This window comes from Marmota monax, unplaced genomic scaffold, assembly GCF_021218885.2.
Source record: "Marmota monax isolate L192 unplaced genomic scaffold, Marmota_monax_Labrador192_F-V1.1 WCK01_AAM20220418_F8-fsc00008, whole genome shotgun sequence".
NCBI lineage: Eukaryota > Metazoa > Chordata > Mammalia > Rodentia > Sciuridae > Marmota > Marmota monax.
In genome coordinates this window covers 961,651-989,575 of record NW_026694432.1, presented here as the reverse complement: position 1 = coordinate 989,575, position 27,925 = coordinate 961,651, and the positions used below count along the sequence as shown (strand labels likewise).

At 32.5% G+C, this 27,925-nt stretch overlaps 1 protein-coding gene across 1 annotated transcript in view; it reads right to left on the bottom strand.

The window, feature by feature from the left end:
- Agbl4 (AGBL carboxypeptidase 4) overlaps positions 1-27,925 on the bottom strand; it is a 1,469,059-nt gene that overhangs the window by 1,149,954 nt on the left and 291,180 nt on the right. The window contains exon 3 of the mRNA XM_046468734.2: positions 10,332-10,456. Within this exon, the coding sequence (XP_046324690.1) occupies positions 10,332-10,456 (125 nt within the window). The remainder of the gene's footprint in view (positions 1-10,331; positions 10,457-27,925) is intronic.

Sequence of the window (27,925 nt, the reverse complement as noted above, 5' to 3'; positions counted from 1 at the left end):
GATTTACTGCATATACCTCATACTGTCTCATCCCTCTCTCACTGTGTGGTACACATTGATAAAAACCAAATCATAGTCTACTTCCAAACATAATATTGTACTGAATTGATTCTCCCACTACAAATAAAATGAACAATGGGGAAAATACATAAAATAGCTGTTTATAGACAATGGACAGCAGGCAACTCATGATTAAACCCCAAGAAGAGGAAAACAAATAAAATAAACCCTATGATAACTAAGGTTTTCTATCTGGAGGCTCATTCTGAACAATGATACAAGGAAAAGGAACTTGTGTAAAATATGGACATCACATTAAGGTGAAGAAACAGAAGCTGGAGTCCAAGGATTGGGGGAAGGCATGTTGTTGCTGATAGTACAGAGTAACAAAGGAGAAAAAATGTGGCATGGAAAAAAGTTCCAGAAGTCTGTATGGGTTCTAGGCAATTTTGTGGCTAAGTTCAAAGTTACGTATGCATAAGTAAGAATCCATAAAAATAAGCAAAGAACAATTCCTAGAAAGTTGTTCTAGATATAACAATTCCCAGAACTCACCAAGAGATGAAAGACATTCAAATAAAAAAAATCAGAGCAGAAAACTTCAAAAAACACTTCAGTAGAGATTCCAAAGGGATCATACCTTATTAACATAGCCCTAAAATAAAGGCTACTTTACACCCACTTTAGCAATACTTAAGAAGCCAGCCTGATGACTAAGTCAAAGTAACTGGTTCCATACCTACCATCCTACCCAAATGACTAAAAGTAAATACAATAACTTAAAATACAATAAAATATATGACATCCACTTTTTCAAATGTTGGACAGTAGCCATAAAAATGCTGGGATTCCCTAAGAAAAGGGAAATAAATGAAATCATTCCTATATTCAACCTGGCTTCCCAGATACAGAGCTGGGATATGTTTAGGTTATAATCAGATAGGAAAGAGAACCTCCAACAAACATCTGAAACATTCAGTAGATAATCCAGAGGGTTCTGTCTATGCAGTAGGGCCAAACTGTCTTCCCTACACTAAGCCTGTCCTAAAAAGCTTTTAAGAAACTCTCAAAAGGATCAAGATACTCACAAGTAACTTAACAGCCTGCCAGGGGAAAAAAATCTCAACAATTTTTAAAGAAATAAAACAAAATCTAAACACTTCATAATGTAACAATCACAATTTCCAGCTCCAACAAAAAATTAATAGATATGCAAACAAGAAAAAAGTGTGACTTATAACCAGGAGAAAAATCAATCTATAGAATACCTAGAAATAAAAAAAAGAATTATCTGACAAGGTTTCTATGTGGCTATTAAAAATATATTCAAGGTTTTCATTAATATATTCATGGATTCAATAGAAAATATAAACATAATGATATAAATTAGAGATATATATTAAAAAAGAACCAACTAGAAACTCTCATATATTGGTGGTGGTAATTTAAAAGGATACATCCATTTGGTAAAAGAGTAAAGTGGTATAAAAGACCTTTTAGAATTATAACTTTGTAGGATTTTTAAAATCCAATTGCTTGAAAATTATATCCCAACAAGTTGATTAAAAAAATAAAAGTAAAATTACAAAATAAAATCCTACTTTTTCAGAAAAAGTAAAAATACAACTATGGTTAAATCAAACTTTCTCCTACTCTGCATCTGAAGCATTATAGCTAAAGAGAATAGATGAAAACACACGTAGTCACACTAGTTTTGTGCCTTAAAATTTGTGTTTATGTATCTCAGTGTCACCTCTATTATTTGTCAGGAATTATTGCACCTTAGTTCATTTACTTTTCTGTCCTCCTTGATGACTATGTTATACTTTGTTTTACTTCAAGTCTCCATAGCCTCCATCAATATCAGCTGATAACCTTGCCTTCTACTTCAAGAGAGAATTGAAAATTGAAGCAATGAGAAAACTTCCAAAGAAAACTTTTACTACACCTATCCACTTACTAGCATCTGCTCCAAATTTCCCTTCCTTCCAACCTATTGTGATACAAGAAATTTCTGTGCTTCTATCTAAAATTAATCCTTCAATTCATAAGCTACCTTTTCTTGATACGTAAGAATATCACTCCAAAATTTATCCCTATTTTCTCGTTTATCATCTGATATGTACTAGATCATACTAATCAGGATACAAACATGCATTTCCCCTGTCTAATCAGTTTTTCTTCTGCCTACTTTGTCTATCAGTTACCATTATATTTCTTTGCTCCCTTTGAGGCAAACTTATTTTTAAAAATGTTACCCGCATTACATGTTTCTAATCCTCTCTTCCCATTCTCTCTTATGTCTACTCTAGCACGCTACCAAAACTGCTCTTGTCAAAGATACCAATGACCTTTACATTCCCAGCACAATAATCAACCTTGAGTCCACAACTTATTTCCTTGACTGATCACAGTATGTTGGTTTCTTCTCCATCATAAACTTTCTCCTACCAACAATCTGGTCTCTCTCAGGTTCCTTTGCTGGTTGCTTGTTTAGAGCACTCTTAGGATCATTCCTTAGTCCTCTTCTCATCTCTTCTCTTCTTGATCTATATTACTTTTTTGGTAATATTGTCATGTTTCATGGCTTTAAATATTATCTATATGCCAACAATTTCTAAATGTGTATCTCCAATTCTGATTTCTGTCTCTCTAGACCCATATATCCATTTAGTAGCTGATTTGAATATCTGATAGGTACTTCACATATAATCTAAAATTAAATCTCTTGTCTTCCCTTGAAAACCTGCTCCTCTAGCAGCTACCTTTATCTGTAGATAAGATAGCTTTACCCTTGCAGACACTTATGTCAAAATTCTGAAGTGATCACTGACACTTGTATTGCACATCTACAATCCATCAGAATGTTCTCTGGCTGTATTTTCACACCATTCTTACTACATAAATTGCTATTGTAATGATTCAAACCACTAACTTTCACTTAGTTTACTACAAAAGTTTCCTAAATGCGTTCCTATTAGAATCTTTGGCCCATCCAGCCCTTAAGTCTATTCTCAACAGGGAAACCAGAATAATTTTATGATATGATATATCATGTGATTACTCTGTTAAAAGTCTTTAATGTTTTTGAACTTCAGAGTCAAAAACAATGTGTTTACAGTAGCGAACCAGATATCACAAAACTATCATTCCAATCCACCCACCTCTATCCTGACATATACAATTCTTTTTTAAAAAATATTTTTTAGTTGTTGATGGACCTTTATTTTATTTATTTGCATGTGATGCTGAGAATCAAACCCAGTGCCTCATACATTCTAGGCAAGTGCGTTACCACTGAGTCACAACTCCAGCCACACATACACAATTTTTTGACCTCAGTCTCTACGGCCCTTTGCTACTCTGCTTACTCAGCTCTAATAACACAGTCTTTTCTGTTGTACCTCTAAAAATCAGGAATGTTTCCAAGGTTTCAGTCTTAGGACAATGGCTATTCTCTGTTGCAGAAACATTCTTCCATATATTTATATAGCCAATTTCCTTACCTTCTTTGCCTTTGATCAAAATGCAGCCTTCTCAATGGGGCCTACCATGATGACTATTCAATTTGTTCTCCTTCATATACATCCCTCTTATTTTCCTCTACTTCTTTTCTATAGCAATTATAAAATTCTGATATCTGACTTAATTTACTTATGTATTGACTTATACTATGTTTGTCTTTCTCCTTGCCTCCAGCCACATACTTAGAATACAAACTTCTCAAATGCTATCATGTTTTTACGTCTTGATTACTATACACCTAGTACTTAATAGAGAGGCATCCATTAAATATCTTGGATAAACAACATATCATTCCTAACTATTAGGTCTATCAGGTCTTGATGTATTTTAATAAAGTTTTATAACTTTTCTCAGAAATGTTATATCCCTATTACTCTTGGGTATCTTAGCTGTTTTTTGTTCTCATAACACATGGAATTTTTATTGTATTTTCTAATTTATTATTGCTGATAAATATGAAAAATTTAAATTATACATTGTATTATTCTGATCAAAATTAATTCTGTAATAAAATACCACAGACATGGAAGCTTATAAACAACAGAAATTCATTTCTTATAGTCCTGTAGGATATGAAGTCCAAAATCAAGGATCCAGCAGATTCCACAGCTGTTTTCCACATCTATTTCCTAGTTCATAGATGGCATCTCTGTACTGTGTCCTACTATAATGAAACAGGAAAAGCAGGTATCTTGGATCTCTTTTTTATAAAGTAACTCAATCAATAAACGGGATCTTTTTAAAAAGAATTCTAATCCTTTAGGAGGGCTCCATCCTCATGACCTAATCCCTTGCCAAAGGCCCAATCCCCTAATGCCATGACTTTGGAGTTAAGATTACAAAAAATGAATTCTGGGGAGATTTAATCTGAGATATAAGATACATATTGACTATTGACATTGTATCTTGGAACATTGCTCAGTTCTGTATTCTAATATTTTGTCTAGATTCTTTTAGATTTTATTTTAGCCAATCATGTAACTGCAAGTAATTATAATTATGCATCTTTCTTTCTAATCATTATACCACTTATCTAATGACCATGTCATATTGCATTGGAGACTTCACTTCAAATCTGAAAAGTGAGTTCATCCTTTTCTTTTTCTTAATTTTAAAGTGAATGATTTTAAAGTTTCATCATTATGTATAATATTTGCTCAATCTCTTGGAAGAGATTCCTCATTGGATTAAGAAGCTTCTTTCTCACCCTAGTTTTCTATGGGTTTTAGTTTGAATGGGAAGTAAATTTTAGCTATTTGTTTTTATACAGCTATTAGGATGATGTTTTGAAAGGTGGAAGAGAGCAAAAGATTAAGAGAGCAATCTTTGGAACAACAAAATATAAATAAAAAATAAGTAAACATAAGAGTAAATATGTTTAAATTAAATTTGAATTTAAAATTGTAGTACTGGAAAGCTACTACTGTTTTCTATTTTATTCCTTATTCTCTTCCTTTTCAAGGAAGGTTTACAGTAATTTCTTCTAAGTACTAGGATTATGGTTTTGAGTGTATTATTTTTTCCTTTTTTCCAATATTTCTCTATGTATTCCAAATTTCCTCCAGTGACAATTTCTACAATGACTACCTAGGTAAAACTACTGTTACCTTGAGTAAGTTATGCTATTTGTCCTTTCTATTCTCAGTTTCTTTGTCTGTAAACAGGGTGGGTGGTAAAATAGTATTTACTCAAAAAATTGTTTTAAGGATTGAATTAATTAATTAAAATAAATTATGAGAAAAGTACCTATAATATGAAAGTATTCAGTAAATGTTAGCTATTACTACAACTTGAATGACAGAAAAAATAATAAGCAATTTTCTGTTTTGTAGAAGTATCATTACAAATACATTACTAATAAGTGATAACATTTATTGAGCACTACTTATGTATTACTACATGCACTAAGCACTAAATTTGGTTTTCATATGCATTGTTACTTATAATTCTTATGTCAATCCTATTAATTACTACTATTAACATCATTCAGTAATGTAGAAACTGATAATATTGCTAGATAAATAGATTGAAGATTTTCCCAATGTCACAAAGATTGTAAGTTGCAGAGCTAGGCCTACAACACACCTTGGTCTAATAGAGTTCACTACATTTTGCCCTGTAATGATTAGGACAATTAGTAATAGACTTTGAATGAAAGAGGAAAAAAGGATAAGTAAGAGGAAAAGGAAAAAATTTAAACACATGTACATAAAATGTGTGTGTGTGTTTAAACTGTATTATAGCTAATAGAAATCCAGGAAATGCCTTTTTAAAGAAACAGTCTCACTAAATTTCCAGGAAGCACTGAACTGCTAGGATGAAGCAATTCTCCACCCTCAGCCTCTCTCTCAGGTAGCTGTAACTTCAGGTGCATGCCACCACACCTGAAACAAAATATGTATGCTTCATTATTCTGTTTTTCATACCTCATAGGACATTCTCTTGACATACTCAGATAAAACATGATTGATGAGTTGAGAAAAAAGTGAAAATAAAGTGGATCTGTTTTGCTATCTCATGTAATTGCTAGAATGCAATTAATTTTTTTTATGAATAGAGGTCTGAGATCATAACCCATTTATCTGTGAGGTTTCAAAGTGAGAAAAAGAAACGATTTTCTCTGGATGTGTGAACATCTAAGTTCTTAAACAATTCACAGCAAAATATTCAGGAAAAGTCATCTCATTCACTGCTATATCCAGGAGAAAAAAAAAGTGGTATTAACTTTTGGGCAGCAATTTAGAAATATGCATAAAGGTCTTCAAAATATACATATCCTTGACCATCAGTTCCCCTCTTAGGAATTTCTCCTAAAGGAGGAAAACAAATTTTGGTAATATCATTTGAATAAAGATGTTCACTACTGTATTATTCATAACATCATTTAATAGAAAATAATCTTTACACCCAAGAGTATAAAAGTAGACCAATAATAAATAGCTATTGGAGAGCCAAGTTTATCAAGTTTTTTAGAATTTTTTATTTGTTCTATTGAGTTATATTGACAGTAGTATGTATTTTGACACATTACATATACATTATCAAGTTTTTAATGATAGAAAATTGCTGTGATATGTTAAGTTTCTTTAGAAGTAAGACATTATGTGTATATACACACATATTCATACACATATAATTAAACTATATTATATATAATTAAAGTTGAACTACACATATATGTGTGTGTATAGTTTAATTTTGATTATGCTCCAAAAAGAAAACAAAATAAATAAGACTAGAAATAAATGTGGTAAAAATTAATAGTATTTGCTTCTAGCCAGTAAGATCATGGGTGTGTGTGCTTTTTCTCTGCTTCTAATAATTATATTTTCCAAATCACTACACTGATCATTGGCTACTTTTTAAATGGAAATTAAATGCAAATAGATAAAAATACTATCAAGAAAACAGAGTTTAGTCCATGTATACCACTTTATTTCCTCTTACTGGTTAAAATTTTATGATAAGTATAATAAATTTCAAAGATTTGCTTTCACATCACACAAATGTTCTACTGCATCAGTAATAAATTTCCACATAAGAATATTTAAAATCAGTTTTTTTCAGAGAGAAAATGACTGTTTCATAAAGGTTTCCAGACGTTCATTGACTCTTACAAATGCCCTATTTAGCAACTATTTTGGAGGGATTAATACATTGGTCCTGAGATAGAGTACCACAGGTTCCAAGCTTTTATTGCTTCTTAAAAACATCAAAGAAATTAATCCCAAAGCTATACCTGTGTATACAATGTACTTCATGCTTCAATTTTTAACATTCATTTAATGGAGTCAGCCTGTGATGACTAATATTTTTTTTCTCTGCCACTACCAAGCCATAAATAAGTTTCTGGACTAGATTACATTCATGCAGCTCTCATTTTAAAGGAAATTGAAGAGAGATGAAAAAGATTATAGGAAGATACATTATAAAAACAGACCTCACAAGTCAAAGTTAATAGTAAAACCATTCTCTTTCATGTAGACACCATGAAAACAAATATCCTGTGAGCTAGGCATATATATTGTATCTATTCAGTAGATCTTATGCCTTCTTGAGACAGATTTCCATAACTATATAATATGATTACAGTTGATGAAGCAGTGGCCCACAGAAAGAGTCTGAAAAGGCATCAGGATCCTGGAAATCAGATGAACATGTTTATGATTTCTAATGGTAACACAGTAGGATAGCACTGGGTATGTAGATAGAACCCAGAAAAACAGAGAAGATATTATCTCCAACAACTTTAAAAATATGCATCCAGAAAACATACTCAACTCCCTTATTAGAATAACCCTTGGAACACATTCATGTCTCTTGCTATTTAATTGATAGACAAGATCGCCATAAAGGCTGTGTAGTTTTAACAGGTAATGTGCAAGTTACAACACTATGACTGTGACATTATAAACAATAAAAATAATATCCCTATAAGCACATTATAAGAGTAAATAAGAAAATTTTAAATGCATGAGGAGTTTGTCTAAATAACTGTCTCAGATGTTATAACTAAAGAAACACATTTCCCTCAACCCCCTAATCACTGCATCCTCTACTCCCCTCCTTACAAGAATAAGATGTAGAAAAACAATCTTTATAGAGATTACAGTGAAAGAAAACCTAGACCAGTAATGAATGTGACTCAAAGTTAAAGAAATAGTATAATTTCAGAGCTTCAACTAAGTTTATATTTAATAAAGGGCATAATGATGCTAGATAATTCTGTTGTTAAAAAGTAATCAGCCCCATTCTTAGGCATTAGTGGGTTCCCTGGATGCAGTAGGCCAGCTGAACAATGTACATAGGTTGTGAAAAAAGAAGAAAACAGCAATCTCTTTTACAAATTTAGAAATCTTTGCAGATTATACTGACTTTAAGAAAATGTTGTCCTTCATTCACATGAATTAACTATACTCCAGAGTTATGTTTTCTTTTTTTTCAGAGATGTGTGTATCTGACACCTATAAGTTACTGACACTAAGCAGGAATACCAATGGTAGATTGAGAAAGCACATTTTTACCTCATGATAACAAGAGGTTTTTATAAGGCCCAATTTTGAAATGTGAAAACTCAATCTAGTACATGTGGCTAACACCTCCTATTGTAATTTATAGTCTAGACACAGCAGCATGGACTTTCGGAAATACACTTTGAAGATTATTGATTATTTTGTTGAAACTGAAGGACATGCTAGGGTCAGGCAAACTAATATAGGTAAAATGTGGGTTTTCTCAAAGTCAGGAGAGAGGAGAAATATGATTTCTTTTTAATTGTGAAAAATGGAAAAAGAAACTTTGTCATTGGAGACTAAGTAAAACTAAGAAGCACACCTAGGAACTAAATTTGTCCTTGAGGGGGTCTCTATATAGAATTTAACTCTTTATTTCTACCACTGATCCTAAAATTCTGAGATAAGTCATACATGGCAAGCAATATACAGGGATCTCTCTGAAGTTTGATTCCTTCCAATTAGCCCCTAAACTTCAGTAACTGCATAATCTCCATTCCTGTGGCAGTGGTGTTGTAGAGAATTACAATAATTAGTAGCACATTGAAATGGCTATACCCATCTTTTGCTGAAGCCAGTATGCCAATAACAGAATTATGTCCAGGAAGACTCAGAGTTTATAAATTCTGACACTGACAATGCCTGATACCCAATTCAAGTTACAGCTGAGAGAAATGGAGAGAAGCAGCCAACCAGGTAAATGGCAAGCAGGATGGATTTACATGAGAGGAAATTAAACAAACTCATGAATTTCTCCCAAACACACTACAAAGACAACCTGAACTAAGAAGGTAAATGTTGGTTTATAAAGCTATGATTTCATCTACTTAAAAGAAACATAAAATCACTATATGTGCAACGTTTGTAGTTTTTCATGATTGATTATCTCAATATAACAGAATGAGAACTGATTCTTAGGGTTACATTTTTCAAAAAAAAATTAGTTGTAGATGGAGACAATAACTTTATTTCATTTATTAATTTTTATGTGGTGCTGATGATCGAACCCAGTGCCTCACATGTGCTAGGCAAGCGCTCTACCACTGAGGTACAACCCCAGCTCCTTAGCATTAGATTTTTACTAATTTTTTTATTCAAATCACGTGTTTATCTCTCCATTTTCATTCATATTCTCATGTAAAACAAGATTTGAAATGGGTTATAAAAACATGCACCACTAGAAACAAGCTGAAGAAATCAGGGTTACTTGCAGATTAACGCATTCGGAATTTTTAAAAAGTTAGTACGGAGAAACACAACAAAAATATTTTCCATTATCACTAAGAGAGGGGCTATAAAATATGTTCTGAGTTTCCCAGAAGTCAAAGCAAAAGGAAAATGGCATCAGGTACAAGAATCATATTGTCCAAAAAATATAAACTTGCTGTTGTACATGAAAAGAACAGCTTTTTCTGAAACTGAGGCCTATGAGAAATGCCTTTCATAGGTATTTAAAAGAAGAAATAATAAACAATAGCATTGTCTATAAAAATAATAGCAAGTCACCTCCCATGTTTCTTTATAGTGTCCCTTAAGGAATCCTAGCATATGTTAATGGTTCAATCAATAATAACACTTAAAATATTTGTATTATTTTAGAAAACATCAGATAACAAAAGTCAGCATACCTTCCCTATTTCTCTTTATCTCCTGGGGTGGGGGGGGGCACTATCATTGCTAAAGATATCCAAGAACATAGTCTAATATTGACTTAGTATTTTGATATTCCTAAAACAAAACAAAATATACTCTTCTTACCAAAAATACATTGAAATTATCCACTACTTCTCTCACCTGTGATTCTTTCACATTTTCAACAGTAAAGTTGAACCAGACTCGGAAGCGCGGATTACAGGTATCTGGCCTAATGAACAGATCATACTCGAACTCGGAGACCTGCTCCACCCTTCCAAGGTTACCTGGTAAAAAAAAATTAAGACAACTTTAATAGAAGTTCATGCAAATCAATGTTATATACGTTTAAATACTGTGTGCTCTGATATTAGCATTCATCATCATCCAGTACTTGTAAGTTCAGTATTCACAGTCTGTGATGCCACCAACTCTGAATGCAGCCCTGAGTAAGGAGAACTTTAAGCTTTAAGAAATCAGGATTACTGGCAGATTAATACATTCAGAATTTTTAAAAAGTTAGTACAGGGAAACACAAACAAAAATATTTTCCAGAATCACTAAGAGAGGGGCTATAAAATATGTTCTGAGTTTCCCTGAAGTCAAAGCAAAAGGAAAGTGAAATCAGTTACAAGACTCATATTGTCTTAAAAATATAAACTATATAAAAATATAAATATATTTTTATATAAATCATAAAAATATAATATAAGCTAGTCCAGGCTATGGTAAAAGCAGCACTTGCTGGCAATTATCTACAAGAAAACTCTCTTATGCAACAAGTGTCCTTGATAGATTGGGGTGGTACATGGAGCCTGTGGTAAGCCCCAATAAACCAAGAGATAAGAACAAACTTCAGTTTCCTAATTAGAAAAATAAGAATCACAGTTTCTTATGTATATCATATTAAGCTTTATGGCATACAAATTACCTCTAAAATATTTGGTCTTGTTTAATTATAACAGGAATATTATTTAGTCTATACTGTTCTTGTTTTATCATAAACTTCTATCATAATGTTAAATAATATGTAGAATAAGGTTTTAAACAAAAATTAAAAGTAGGTGCTACATAATAATGATAAATTTACAACCATGAAATTAACTTCCATTTTCTCCACCAACAGTGGAAACATAGAATATATATGAATATGTTATATATAATGAATGTACTAACTTAAATGTTACCTTCATTCTTTGTTTTCTTCTCTCTGATTTTAAAGAGCAGTGAATTGTCTAAAACGTTAGCAATAGGATGAGATAAAAATAATCGCAAAGCATCTGATGAATTACCAAACCAGATGATCAATAGCATCAAAACGATTGACTGAGAAGTTGGTTTTGTACAGCTCTTGAAGAGCACAACAATGTTTTGCTTTAAAACGAGCTTTAATGAGTTTGCTTTCAAAAGAACACCCAGAATTAAATTTTAACCTTATATGTACCAACATTTTAAATTACTTCCTTTGGTAGTTCTATTGGCATGCCACCTGTTGTTATGAGCATCAATTGGCCAACAATAGATAGAGAACAAGTCTGGGAATCAGAAGACCTGAGTTCCAATTCAACAGGTTTACTATGTGATAATAAGTAAGTTATTCACCTTCTCAGGGTCTCATCTGCAAAATGAAGAAGATATTGAATTATATAACCTCTAAGGTTCTTTCAGGAGTAACCTTCTTTAACTGCATGATTTTAGGGTTGATCAGACAGGGATCTAAGATAATAACATAACCCTTCAAAACCACACCAATTAACTTTAGGTTATTTTATCTCTTCTCATTATTTATATATTGCACTCTGCAGGACCAGAACAGTTAGGTCCAGCTAAGTATACACATATTGAAAACTTGCCTTGATATCAAAGTATAAACATGAGCAAATTAGAACCAAAGACTATCATCTTATTTTATCTACTTTAATTGTATTCAGAATACCAAGGGAGATTCCTCAATTAAATTGATTCTTTCAACTAATTCCACCCCAAAACATTTACTAAACCTTCTGTTGTCAAAGGCATAGTATTTACTACACAATGACTATACATATGGAGTCAGAAGATTTGGGTTGGTTTTAGTTTTGTCGCTCACTGGATGACCTTCTTTGGTCACTTCTGTTTCCTCAAAGTGAGAATCAGATTAATTAAGTATGAACATTTTATACTCATATTAAACACAATTGGTTTTAATCATTTTGTAGTTACTATCAACATTAAATTTAGTACAAAAACAACATTTTCTGAGAATTTCTGTTATAAACTGTCCTAAACACTAGTGTACTAGGCTATTTAATCCTTAATTATTTTGATAATTCTGTTGTTAAAAAGATAATTCTGTTGTTAAAAAGTAATCAGCCCCATTCTTAGGCATTAGTTGGTTACAGATTACAGAATTCCCTGTTGCTATTCCCAATTTACATACAAGGCATAGATAAATAAAATAACTTGTTCAAAATTGTACAGCAAGTAATGAAGTAAAAGTCATAGTTGGGTTTTGAATTCAGGCAATATAATGCTGACCACTAGACAGAGCTGATATAAATAATAAAGAGATATATAAATTAAAAATACATTATAAGTTACAATGTTTAATAAAATTACTATCCTTAAATAAACAAGTAGAAAAGGTAATATTTTTCCCTCTAAAAGTTCATGATCGAAAAATTAAATATTGGCTGCCCTAGACACCCCTGCCCAGTCCAGAGGTCTCTTCTCTGGGCACAGCCTTGGTTACTACAGATGCTGCTTCTGATTCTACCTCAGTGGAACTGGAAGTCTCCTGTCAATCAACTGCCACCTACACCACTGCCACCCTTGCTGCTGCCTTTGATTCCACTACTGCCAGCCTGAAGTCACCTGGAGGTCTCTTTCTGGGTGCTGCTTGCACAGAAGACACCACTACCCCTGATGCAACTGAAGCTGACACTGCTGCTGACCCCCAGAGACCTCCTGATGAAGCCGCCCCCACGACTATAGTTGTAGCTGCTGGTGCTATAGCCACCGCTGCCTGCTGCCAAAAACCACCACCACTACTGCTACTACCATAGCCTAAAAGACTTCTTTGGGGTAGATTCCAGGTTTGGTTGCACATGGTTGCACCCATCTGGGGACACCAACCAGGGCCTGGGGCCTGGGTGCCAGCAGGTTTAGCACCACAAAGCCTTTGTCTGGGGACTCTAGCTGGGACCTGCAGGTCCAGTGTGAAGGTGCCTGCAGGTTTGAAGGAGCCTGGGGTCTTCTTGTTGAGAGGGCTGGTGGCCCTTGTCTTGCTGCTGCATCTCGGGGTTGCTCCTTTACATGAGTGTATCCCTGGTGGTCTCTCTGCAAGTAGCAGCAGCATTGAGATCTTGGGACTGCAGTGTGGCCTATCCTGAAGTATGTGAAGCCCAGATGGGTGGGATAGAGACTGGGTTTATGAGGGCTGATCTGGGTTTGGTGATCCCAAGAGACATCAGAGACAGGGCTAAGAAACTGTTGAACACTAACAGAGACAGTTCAACTTTCCGGGAAGATTTATTTTATTTTATTTTTCTATTCACTAATCTCTGTACCATATTTGGAACAGGATGTTGTTTATGCATCAGTATGTGGAAGACAATGATATATGAATGGTGTTTTGCACTTTTATTGTATTCTTATGTCTTTGATTTTTTCCTCTTTGAGTACTTCCTCTCTCTTATCTATTTTCTTGGATTTTCTTTCCCACTTTTCTCCAACCAACAGCCAATCTCTGTTGGCTCCTCTTCCACTCTTCCTGTGAATTTTTACTTCTAGCTTCTCTCTTCCTCCCAAAAGAATATTGCATACTACCCTACCTCTGTTCTCTCATCCACCATTTGAAATTGTAAACCATTTTAACAAATTTTCTCTTTGTACTATAGATAGATATTGAACTCACTATTTTGGTTTAATGCAAGAAAGCAGTAGATGTCTTAGTGGGAGCTATTAGGCTTAGGCTATGTATTGTTTACACTGGGTGCTATTGATATTGGTCTTACCATTAAAGGTGAGGTGCTAGAAACCTTCAGGGACACTATAGGTCTACAGGGTAGAATTTATGCTGGCTTAGATTCATACTTCTAGATGGGAAAACACACTAACAACATGAAAAAAAAACAAGGGAATAAAGTGCCCAAAACAAATCAAAATGCTTTCATCAACAGAAGCCACTGATAACACAGTAGAAGAAATGACCAACAAGGAGTTCAGATTGTACATAGTTAAATTGATATGTGAAGTAAAGAATAGTATTAGGAGTGAAATCAAAGAAAAAAATATAGGAAGAGAAATAACACTTCAATAAAGAGTTAGAGATCATGAAAAAATATCAGAAATCCCGAAATAAAGGAATAAATAAATCAAATTATAAATTCAATAAAAAGCATCACCAACAGACTAGACCACTTGGAAGACAAAACCTCAGACAATGAAGACAAAATATATAATTTCAAAAGTAGAGTTGAACATATGGAGAAGATGTTAAGAAACCATGAACAGAACACCCAAGAATTATGGGATAACATGAAAAGACCAAATTTAAGAGTTATCGGAATAGATGAAGGAGCAGAGATACAATCCAAAGAGATGCACAATCTTTACAATGATATAATAGCAGAAAATTTCCCAAAACTAAAGAATGGAATGGAAAATCAAATACAAGAAACTTACAGGACACCAAATGTACAAAATTACAGCAGAGTCACACCAAAACACATTATTATGAGAATGACTAACACAGAGAATGAAGATGAAATCTTAAAGGCTGTGAGGGGGAAAAAAATCGAATTATATAGGGGGAAACCAACTCGGATCTCAACTGATTTCTCAACCCAGATCCTCAAAGTTAGGAGGTCCTAGAATAATATATTTCAAGCTCTAAAAGAAAAAGAATTTTATATCCAGCAAAATTAAGTTTCAGATAATGAAATTAAAACCTTCTATCATAAACAAAAAATAAAAGAATTCAAAACTAGAAAGCGTACACTACGAAGCATTCTCAACAAAATATTTCATGAGGATGAAGTAAATAAAAAGTAAAAAACAGAAAAGGGAGGATCTACACTAAAGGGACAATCAACCAAATGAGAAACTAAGACAAATGAAAAAACCAGAAATAAATCAAAATGACAGGGAATACAAATAATATCTCAATAATAACCTTGAATATTAATGGCCTAAACTCATCAATCAAAAAAACACAGATTGGCAGATTGGATTAAAAAGCAAGACCCAACAATATGCTGTCTTCAAGAGACTCAGATTATGGGCAGACTTCTACAGGCTGAAAAAGAAAGGATGGGAAAAAAACTTATCACTCATAATGATTGCATAAACAAGCAAGGGTTTTCATTCTCATTTCAGATAAAGTAGACTTCAAACCAAAGTTAATCAGAAGAGAAAGAAGAACATTTCACACTTCTTAAGGAAGTATATATAAGCAGGACATAAAAATCATAAATATTTATGCCTCAAACAATGGAGCATCTTTGTACATCAAACAAACCCTTCTCAATTTCAAATAGACCACAATACAATAATACTTTGGCACACCTCTCTCACTACTAGATGGATCTTCCAAACAAAAACTAGATAAGAAAATTATAGAACTAAATAACATACTCAATAATTTAGACTTAACAAATATATATATAGAATATTTCATCCATCAATGAGCAAATATACTTTTTTCTCAGGAGAATATGGTTCCTTCTCTAAAACAGACCATATCTTATGCCACAAAGCAACTCTTAGTGAATACAGAAAAACAGAGATAATACCCTAGATTTTATCAGACCACATGAAACGAAATAAGAAATCAATGATAAAATAAAAAAATATAAGCTATTGTAAAAAAAAGGAGACTAGATAATACACTATTGGATGATGAATGGATAGTAAAAGAAATAAAAAATTAAACAAAAAAATCTTAGAGATAAATGAGAACACTAATACAACATATCAAAATCTCTGGGACAATATAAAGGCAGTATTAAAAGGAAAGTTCATTGCATTGAGTGCATTCATTAAAAGAATAAAAAGAAAACAAATAAATGACCTAACACTACATCTTAAGGCCCTACAAAAAGAAGAACAAGTCAACACCAAAAGCAGTAAAAGACAAGAAATATTTATATGAGAGCTGAAATCAATGACATCAAAATCAATGATAAAACAAAAGAAACAATTGAAAAAATTGACAAAAAAATTGGTTCTTTGAAAAACTAAATACAATTGATAAATCAATGGTCATGCTAATGAAGAGAAAAAGAGGGAAAACTCAAATTACTAAAATATGAGATGAAGAAAAATATAAAACAATGGATACATATCAAATACAGAAGATAATTAGAAACTATTTTGAAATTTATACTCCAATAAAATAGGAAATATTAAAGATATTGACAAATTTCTAGAGACATATGACCTATCCAAACTGAATAAAGAGGGCATAAGCTATTTAAACAGATCAATTTCAAGTAATGAAGTAGAAAGCAAAGCCCAGGACCAGATAGTTTATCAACCGAGTTCTACAAGACATTCAAAGAAGAATTAACACCATTCATCTCAAAGTATTCCATGAAATAAAAAAGGATTTCCAAACACATGCTATGGGGCTAATATCACTCTAATACCAAAACCACACAAAGAAACATTTCAAGAAAAGAAAACTTCAGACCAATATCCCTGATGAACATAGAGGCAAAAATTCTCAATTAAATTCTGGCACAAACCATACAAAAATATTAAAAAGATAATACACCACGATCAAGTGGGGTTCATCCCAGGGATACAGGGTTGGTGCAACTGCAGAAATCAATAAGTGTAATTCATCATATTAATAGACTTAAAAACAAGAATCATATGATCATCTCAATAGATGCCAAAAAATCATTTGACAAAATAGAGCACACCTTCATGTTCAAAAGACTAGAAAAACTAGGGATAGTAGGAACATACCTCAACATTGTAAAAGCTCTGTATACTAAATCTAAGGCCAGCAACATTCTACATGGAGAAAAATTGAAAGCATTCCTTCTGAAAACTGGAACAAGATAAGGATGTCCTCTTTCACCACTTTCATTCAACATCATCCTTGAAACTCTAGCCAAAGTAATTAAACAAAAGAAAGAAATTAAAGGAATACAAATATGAGAAGAAGAGCTCAAACTATCACTATTTGTTGATGACATGATTTTATATCTAGAAAACCCAAAAAAAATTCCACCAGAAAACTTCTAGAACTAATATCTGAATTCAGCAAAGTAGCATGATATAAAATCAACACCCATAAAGCAAACACATTCCTATATATCAGCAATGATGAAAGAGAAATTAGGAAAACTACTCCATTCACAATAGCCTCAAAAAAATACCTGGGAGTCAATCTAACAAAAGAGGTGAAAGACCTCTACGATGAAAACTACAGAATACTAAAGAAAGAAATTGAAGAAAACCGCAGAAGATAAAAAGATCTCCCGTGCTCCTGGAGAGGCTATATTGTCAAAATTGGCCATATTCCAAATTGGCCATATTACCAAAAACATTATACAGATTTAATGCAATTCCTATTAAAATCCCAATGACATTCTTCATAGAAATAAAAAAGCAATCATAAAATGTTTTTGAAAAATAAGAGACCCAGAACAGCTAAAACAATCCTTAGCAAGAAAAGTGAAGCAGGAGGCATCACAATACCAGACCCTTAAACTATACTACAGAACTATAGTAACAAAAATAGCATGGTATTGGCACCAAAATAGACTTGTAGACCAATGGTACAGAATAGAGGACACAGAGACAAACTCATATAAATGTGTTTATGTCACACTAGACAAAGGTGTCAAAAACACTCACTGAAGAAAAGGTAGCCTATTCAAGAAATGGTGCTGGCAAAACTGAAAATCCATATGTAACAAAATGAAATTAAACCACTATCTCTCACCCTGCACAAAAATCAACTCAAAGTGGATCAAAGACATAGGCACTAGAATAGAGACCCTGTGCCTAATAGAAGAAAAAATAGGCCCAAATCTTCACGTCAGCCTAGGATCTGAATTCCTTAAAAGACTGCTAAGGCACAAAAAGTAAAATAAAGAATCAATAAATGAAATGGCTTCAAATTAAAAAGCTTCTTCTTAGCAAAGGAAACAATAATGTGAGGAGAGAGCCTACAAATTGGGAGAATATCTTTACCACTTGCATCTCTTATAAAGAATTAATCTCTAGGATATATAAACAACTGAAAATACTTAACATCCAAAAACAAATAACACAATCAATATATGGGCAAAGGTACTGAACGGACACTTCACACAAGAAGAAATTCAATTGATCAACAAAATATATGAAAAAGTGTTCAACACCTCTAGCAATTATAAAAATGCAAGTCAAAACTAATCCACGATTTCATCTCACTCCTGTCAGAATGGCAATCATAAAGAATACAGGTAACAATAAATGTTAGCGAGGATGTGGGGGAAAAGGTACACTCATACATTCCTGGTAGAACTGCAAATTGGTATAACCACTATGGAAAGCAGTATGGAGATTCCTCAGAAAATTTGGACTGGAACCACCATTTGACCCAGTGATCCCACTCATCGATTTATATCGAAAGACTTAAAATCAGCATACTACAATAATGCAGCTATGCAAATATTTATAGTAGCTCAATTCACAATAGCTAAACTATGGAACCATCCTCGGTGTCCCTTAATAAATGAATGTATAAAGAAAATGTGGTATATATACTCAATGTAATATTACTCAGCTTCAAGAAAGAGTGAAATTATGGCATTTGCTAGTAAGTGGATGAAGTTGGAGAATATCATGCTAAGTGAAATAAGAAAATCCCACAAAACCAAAGGCTGAATGTTTTCTCTAATACGGAAATGCTAATTCACAATAAATTGGGCACACTAGAGAAGGATAGCATTAAATTACATTAGGTAGAGAGAAGTGATGTAATGGGAGTGGAGGGGATGTGGGGATAGGAAAGATAGTAGAATGAAATAGTCATTATTACTTTATGTACATATGTGACTACATGACCAATATGATTCTGCAACATACACACTCAAAAAATGAGATATTATATCCCCTCTATGTATGATGTATCAAAGTGTATAAATGCATTCTATTGTAATGTATAACTAATTAAAACAAATAAAAAATTAAAAAATTAAATATTTACATATATTTGAATATTCAAGACAGAAGGTTTTTACTTTATTTTTAATACTGGAACAGTATAAATAAGTTCTAACAAATACCATATCTTAAAATTGCTGTTGCATATAGTATCTATAACAATACAGCAGACATGTCCAGAAATGTACACTTTTAAAATAATTTGACACAATTTATATTATTAAACACTTGTCAGGAACCAATGATGAATAAACTGAAACCCAGAAATGTTTAGTACTCTCTTTATTACATGTTTTAAAACATCACAAAAAAAAACCTTAAAAACTTTTGACTCCAAAATGTTGCTCTTTCAAATATATCATAATTGTAGCCAGTTCATTTATTCATCCATTTAATGAGTTATTCATCAAAAAATTACTATACTATGTGCTATTAAATAAGCCAGAGAATAAATGAATGAGATATTATCTTTGTGCTCACTGAGCTTACACTCTAAAAGAATAAGCATTTGATCTTTGATTTTCTATAAATAAGTTGAAGTTTTCCACCATTTCTGTGAGGAATATTCTCTGTGTTATGTGTAAGTGTATAAACAACACTTTCCTCATATTTTCTGAAATATTTCAGCGAAGTATCAGGTTATAACAATCCAGAAATATCTACATGAAAGTAAGCTAACATTATCATGAATTTCCCTTCCATGTAGATGAAAGGCAATGAAAGAAAGCAAAGAACAATCTAAAACAAATAAAAAATTCAACAAAATACAGGATATAAATTTTAAACCCAAATATAGCACTAAATATCTTAAATGTAAATTGGTTAAACATTATAATTAATACAAAATGGATAAACCTGGAGCACATTATGCTAAGTACAATAAACCAGTCTCAGAAAGAAAACCACTATATGATACCACTTATATGTGCAATCTTTTTGGAAAAAAGGCAAATATATAAAAATAGAGAGGTGGTTACCATAAGTCTCAGGCTGAGAGAGAAAATGGGGGAAATAAGTTAAAAGGTATAAAGTTACAGAAGTGTAGTTAAGTAGGTCCAGATATGCAATATACATCATTATGATGATAGTCAATATTGCACAGCATACTGGAAATTTTCTAGGGGTAGATTTTAGATGCTTTTACAACACAAACACATATGAGAGTGAGAAACTACGTGATATGATGGATATGTTAATATGCTCAACTATGTAGAAATATTTCAAAACATCATGTGATCCATCCTAAATACTTACAATAAAACGGTTTTAAGTAAAAGGCAAATGTTTTATTGTGGATATGTTGCTTATAATATAAACTATACATTACATGCACAAAAAGACTGAAAAAAAATGAAAAGTTATAGCAAAAAAACACTATCAATAAGAAATATACCAGAGAGATAAATTTTAAGAAATATTACTAAAAATGAGCAAGAATGTTTCCTGTTTTAAGAAAGATTTACTCAAGAATCAATAAATGGGATGGTATCAAGCTAAAAAAAGCTCCTTTACAGCAAAGGGAACAATCAAGAATGTGAAGAGAGAGCCTAAGGAATGAAAGAAAATATTTGCACCTCAGAGCATTAATCTCTGGGATATACAAAGAACTCAAAAAACTTAACACACATAACACACAAAACCAAATAACCTGATCAATAAATGTATAAAGGAACTGAACAGACACTTCACAGAAGAAGAATACAAACAGCCAACAAGTATATGGAAAAAAGTTCAACATCTCTAGCAATTAGAGAAATTAAAATCACAACTACAATGAGATTCCATCTCACTCCAGTCAGAATGGCAATTATCAATAATAAGAACAATAGTAAGTGTTGGCAAGGATGTAGAAGAAAAGGCTTACTCATACACTGCTGGTGGGACTGCATACTGGTGCAACCACTATGGAAAGCAGTATGGAGATTCCTCAGAAAACATGGAGTGGAACCACTATTTGATATTCTTATCCCACTCCTCAGTATATACCCAAAGAACTTAAAATCAGCATACACATCAATGTTTATAGCATCTCAATTCACCATATCTAAGCTATGCCAACCTAGATGCCATAAATTAATATTACTCAGCCATAAAAAGAATGACTTAATAATATTTATCAATACATGGATGGAACTATGTACTATTGTGCTAAGTAAAATAAGTCAATTCCCCCAAAAAACAAAGGCTGAATGTTCTCTCTGATATATCAATACTAACACATACATGTGTGGGGCAGGGTAGAACAGAAGTTCATTGAATTAGACAAAAGGGAATGGTAAGGTAAAAGATGGGAATAAGAAAGACAATAGAATGAGTAGGACAAAACTTTCTTATGTTCATATATGAATACATGACCAATGAATCTCCACATCATGTACAACTGCAAAAATGGGATCCTAATTAAAATAAATTATATTCCATTTATGTATAATATGTCAAAATATACTCTACAATCATGTACATCTAAAAAGAAAAAATTTTCCTTAACTTCAAAAGAAAGAGTAATTTCAGTAACAACCTATAAAAATACTTAAAAGTAAATATCCATAATAATAGGTATTTAAGACATATCACCAAAATTTGACAAGATTAAAAAATGGAATAATCTAGAATCCTGGTGAGAAATTTAATATACCAATGCCACTAAATTAAAAAAAACAAATTTTTTCAATAAAAAGAGACAATTTGAAAATATGACTTTATAATCTATCCACATTTAATTATTGAATACTTGACATTTATAAAACTAAACAATATAAATTCATTTCAAATGCACATTCTACTACACTTCTCAAAAATGATTATATGCTGGTCCATGAAGCAAGTCTCTACAAATTTCAAAGGTCTTATACTGTGTATGTTCTTTTATCATAGTAATATTTTTAACTAAATTATGTTCAATATTCAACAGACAAAATTTGTGGGGTGCAGCTAAATCCTTTATAAGATGTATATTCATAGTGATATAGACAGATAGATATGATTGATTTTCTTAGATTTCTGCATCTTGCTTAGAGTGAGTGAATCATGCCTCTATTTTTTTTTTTTTTTTTTTTGGTACCAGGGATTGAATTCAGAGGCATTTGACCACTGAGCCACATATCCCTCCCTACTTTTTGTATGTTATTTAGAGACAAGATCTCACTGAGTTGCTTATTAGCACTTTGCTATTGCTGAGACTGACTTTGAACTCGCAATCCTCCTGCCTCAACCTCCCAAGCTTTGGGGATTACAGGTGTGTCTACTGCACCAAGATTATTTTAAATATTTTACTTTGAAAAATAAAAAAAAGCATTTTCAAAATTAAACAAACAAAAAAGCAGAAGCAAGCAAATAGAAAAGAACAGAAAAGTTTAACTCACAGAAATTGAAAATATAAAAGAAATTAAAAATGTAAAAATTGGCTATTTTAATCATACTTTTAATATTGACAAACTCTATCAAATTTCACAGACAAAAAAGAAGAAACTAATTTTTAAAAAAATTTAAGTGACATCAGCAAGATGGTAGAATAATAGGTTCTAGCTTGCGTCCCCAAAGAAACATTGATTTAGCAAACATCTTTGGACAACTATTCCTTTACGAGAACTCCAGAATCCAAATGAGAGGTTGCAGCATAATTCTAGGAAAGCACAGAATTGAGAATAGAAGTATTCAAAAGGTAAAAAGTATATTTTACTTTACCCTATTACCCTTACTCCAGATTAGCACAGTAGAGGGCAGAGAAAGATCCTGTTAGCCTGTAATTTTTCCAATGGAGAAATAAAGAGTGAAATGAGCATCTGACTCATGAGTCTGTGGAGGCACTTAGTGAGGGATCATCTTCTGACATGTCTAATCTAGAGCACTGAGGGAATCAAAATAACTAGATAAGTTGGGCATTATCTACAATTTTAAAAAAAGGGTTGGGGGCTCTCAAAAGCACTGCCTGGACCTCAACAACTAGCCTGCAAATGTTGGTAGCAGCTCCCCCCTCTTGAACACCACAGCACAATGTCTGCCCACCTATAGTAGATCCACTGAAGAACATGGAATTCTCAGATACCTGACAACTGTAGGGATTTCTCTAACAGAGCCAGCCTATAGACTAGAAGAAGTGACTACTTCTTCAAATGCAGAAACCAACACAAGGCTACTAGGATCAAATTTTTTTTTTTTTTTTTTTTTTTTTACGGAAACATGAACCACCTCCAAACAAAAATTCATGCATATATAAAACTTCAGTAATCAACCCTAAAGAAATTGAAATCTATGAACTACCTGAAAAAGGATAAAAATAATTATCTTTGGGCTGGGGATGTGGCTCAAGTGGTAACGTGCTCGCCTGGCATGTGTGGAACGTTCGATTCAATCCTCAGCACCATATAAAATAAAATAAAAATATTGTGTCCACCAAAAACTGAAAAATAAATATTTTTAAAAATTCTCTCTCTCTCTCTCTCTCTCTCTCTCTCTCTCTCTCTCTCTCTCTCAAAAAAAAAATATATAATTATCTTAAAGTTCAGTGAGTAACAAAAGGACACAAGTTGACAAATAATATCTGAACAATGAAAGGTGAACAAAAATTAGAAGTTGAACAGGAAAAAAATCATAAGAAAGAACCAAGCAAATTTTGGAGATGAAGAATACAATGACTCAATTGAAAAGCTCAACAGAGAGAGTCAACAGCAGTGTCAATCTAGCAAAACAATGAACTAGCAAACCTGAAGACAGATCCTTTGAAATTATACAGTTAGACTAGGAAAAAAAAGAATGAAGAAAACCTAGAAATTTATAAAATATAATCAATCAAACCATTGTATTAAAAATATGGATCTCAGAAGGAGAATAAGGGGAAAAAGGAGTATGGGAAAGCTTATTTAAAGAAATAAAAGTTAAAATTCTCATAAATCTGAAAAGAAAAATGGACATCCATATTTCTGAAGCCTGAAGGACCTCAAATAGGTAGAAAATAAACAAGGCTTTACCATGATATATTATAGTTAAATATTAAAAAATTAAAGACAATGAATATTGGAAAGCAAGAAGAAACAACAACAACAACGAAAAAAATACATCACATACAAAGAAACCCTCAAAAGATTGTCAGTGGATTTTTCACAAAAACCTTGGAGGTTAGGAGATAACAGGATCATATATCTCAAAATGCTGAAAGAAAAAACTAGCAAGCAAGAATACTATAGTTGACAAAATTGTGCTTTAAAAATGAAGGAGGAATAAAGATATTCTCAGGCAAAAAAGAAGAAAGAAAGAAAGAGAGAGAGAGAGAGAGAGAGAGAGAGAGAGAGAGAGAGAAAGAGAGAGAGTTCATTACAATAAGGGCTAAACTGCATGAAATGCTAAAGGACATTAAAGTGAACTGAAATGATGGCAAGAGCAACAAACAATAATACAATGGGTTAAATATCAGGGATAGTAAAGTGAAAGAAAAAGTCAAGTTATTTCTTTTTGCAGATGAAATGATTCTAAACCTAGAAGGATCCACAAAAAGACTCCTAGAACTGATAAACAAATTCAGCAACATAGTGGGATATAAAATCCACATGGAAAAATCAGTAGCTTTTCTAGGCTATATCCAGATATATATTCCAGATATAGTTCAGTTGGTAGAGTGCTTGCCTCAAGGCCCTGGGTTCAATCCCCAGCACCACAAGAAAAGAAAGATCAGTAGCTTTTCCATTCAAGAGAAACAAACTCTGAGAAAGAAATCAGGAAAAAAATTCCATTAACAACAGTCTTTTAAAAATATCTAGGAATAAACCTAACAAAGAAGGTAAAAGATCTCTGCAACAAAAATTATAAAATGATTAAAAAACCAAAGCCTTTAAATACTCTGAAATATAAAAGACCTCCCAAATAGAAAGACCTCTCATATTCATGAATTTGGAGAACTGATATTTTTAAAAGGGCCATATTACCAAAAGCAATCTATAGATTCAGTGCAATCACCATTAAAGGCCTTCAGTTTACATAGGCTCCATCCACTAACTGAAGCAGAGAATAGTTTCACTTCAAATTCAGGTTTCACTAACAAAATAAACAGGGCAAAACAACAGAACAAAACAAAAATGCTGGCCAGAATGTGGAAAAAAGGAAACACTATACACTGTTGTTGGGAATGTAAACTAGTATAGTCAGTACAGAAAAGAGAATGGAGGATCCTCAAAAGTACTAAAAAACAGAACTACCCATGTGACCCAGATAGACCACTTCTTAGTATATGGTCAAAAGGAAATGAAGCCAGCATACCAAAGAGATACCTAAAGAATTGTTTTTATTGGAGCTCTATTTATAATCACCAGTATATGGAATCAGTCTAAGTGTCTGTCAACTGGTGAGTGAATTCTATCTGTAAATCACTTTTTGTAAGTGTACATTTTAACAATATTAATTATTCCAATTCATGAACATGAGATGTCTTCCTATTTATATGTGTCCTCTATAATTTCTTTTATCAGTGTTTTATAATTTTAATTGTAGAAGTGTTTCCTCCTTATTTAAGTTTATTTCTAGACACACACACATACACACATGTATAATTAATTTTATATAAATGTATATATATGCTATTATTTCTAAGATATATACACACACACACACACACACACACACACACATATATACACAGACACATATTCTTTATTGTAAATGGGATTACTTTCTTTATTTCTTTTTAAATAATTCATTATTGGCATGTTTTGAGATATAATATTTGTATATCTAATTTATTATTTTATCTTAAAAGAATGTTGAATTTTATCAAGTCTTTTTTCTGAATGTATTGATATGCTCATATGTTTTGTTGTCAAGAATCAATTAATGGAATGGTATCAAACTTATTAATAAGCTTCTTCACTGCAAATGAAACAATCAAGAATGTGAAGAGATAACCTACAGAATGGGAGAAAATTTTTGCCACCTGTACCTCAGATAGAGCATTAATGTCCAGGATATAAAAAGAACTTAAAAAATGCCAAACCCCCCCAAATAACCCAATCAATAAATGGGCAAAGGAATTGAACAGGCACTTCAAAGAAGAAATATAAATGGTCAACAAATATATGTTCAACATCACTAGTAATTAGAGAAATGCAAATTAAAACTACACTGTAGTTCCATCTCATGCAAGCTAGAATGACAATTATAAAGAATACAAATAACAAACAAATTTTGTCAAGGATGAGGGGGAAACGCTCACTCATTCATTGCCAGTGGGACTGCAAATTGGTGCAACCACTCTGGAAAGCAATATGGAGATTCCTCAGAAAACTTGGTATTGAACCAACAATCCCACTCCTTGGTCTACCCCTAAAGGACTTTAAATCAGCATATTATGAACCATATTAATGTTTGTAGCATCTCAATTCACAGAAGTTAAGCTATGGAACCTATGTGCCCTTTAATGGATGAATGGATAAAGAAAATGTGGTATACATACACAATGGAGTATTACTCAGCCATAAAGAGAAATAGAATTATGGCATTTGCATGTAAATGGATGGAACTGGAGACTATCCTGCTAAGTGAAATAAGCCAATCCCAAAATACAAAGGTCAAATTTTCTCTCTGATGTTCTGATGCTGACTCACAATAGGCAGGGGAGTGGGGGAGGAAGATGGGAGGTTCACCAGATTGGGCAGTGGGGGTTGGGGAAGACAGCAGGGATGAGAATGCAAAAAAAAAGAGTACAATAAATCAGACATAACTTTCCTATGTTCATATATGAATACATGACCAGTGTAACTCCATATCATATACAACCACAAGAATGGGAAGTTATACTACATATATGTATAATATTTCAAATCACATTCTACTGTCATATATCACTAAAAAGAACAAATTAAAAAAATTTAAAGAAGAGTATAAGGAGCTCTCACAAAAAAAGCCTCTCTACAAAAATGTGTAATTTTTTTCCTATTTTCAGAAAAGAAAAGCTACAAACTAATATATTTCCCTTTATATTTTCTAAAGAGTTCTGTTTTATTAATCTTTTTTAACATATCTTACCCAAGAGCTTTTGATCTGAAAACTATCTTAAATTATCTAAGAAGAAGACAAGGAACAGGATATAAGATAATCTAAATTAAAATATCCATTGGAACTGGTAAATTGGGTTGGGGGTTTCCTTGCAATTGGCCCCCTGCAACTACTTTCAGTTACAGTTTATTGTGGAAGAAGAAAACCCAAATCAAATGAGGGATAATCATTGGAATGTGAATTAAAGAGAAGGAGCTTCTGGAAATAAGGAAGAAAAATAAACACCTCATTGGGCTAAAAATCTAGTGAAGAGTATGACTTTCCCTTCCTTTGCAGCATATTCATTTCCAAAATCTCACCTGATTTATGAAAATAACTACACTGATTGAAATTCTTGGATAGGATAGATCCTCTCAGAAAATAAAGTACTCATCTATGTGAGAGAAATAGATAAATAATAATTTAGATTTCTGGATAATTTACCAAATTGTTCCTACTTCCCCTGTGTGTGTGTATCTGTGTGTGTGCACGTGCGCACACACACACAGCTTCTTGGAAACAAATTTGTAATCTTGGATCACCTTAAAAAGAAGCCTTTAAATCTGTATATTTGCTTGATCAAGAGACTA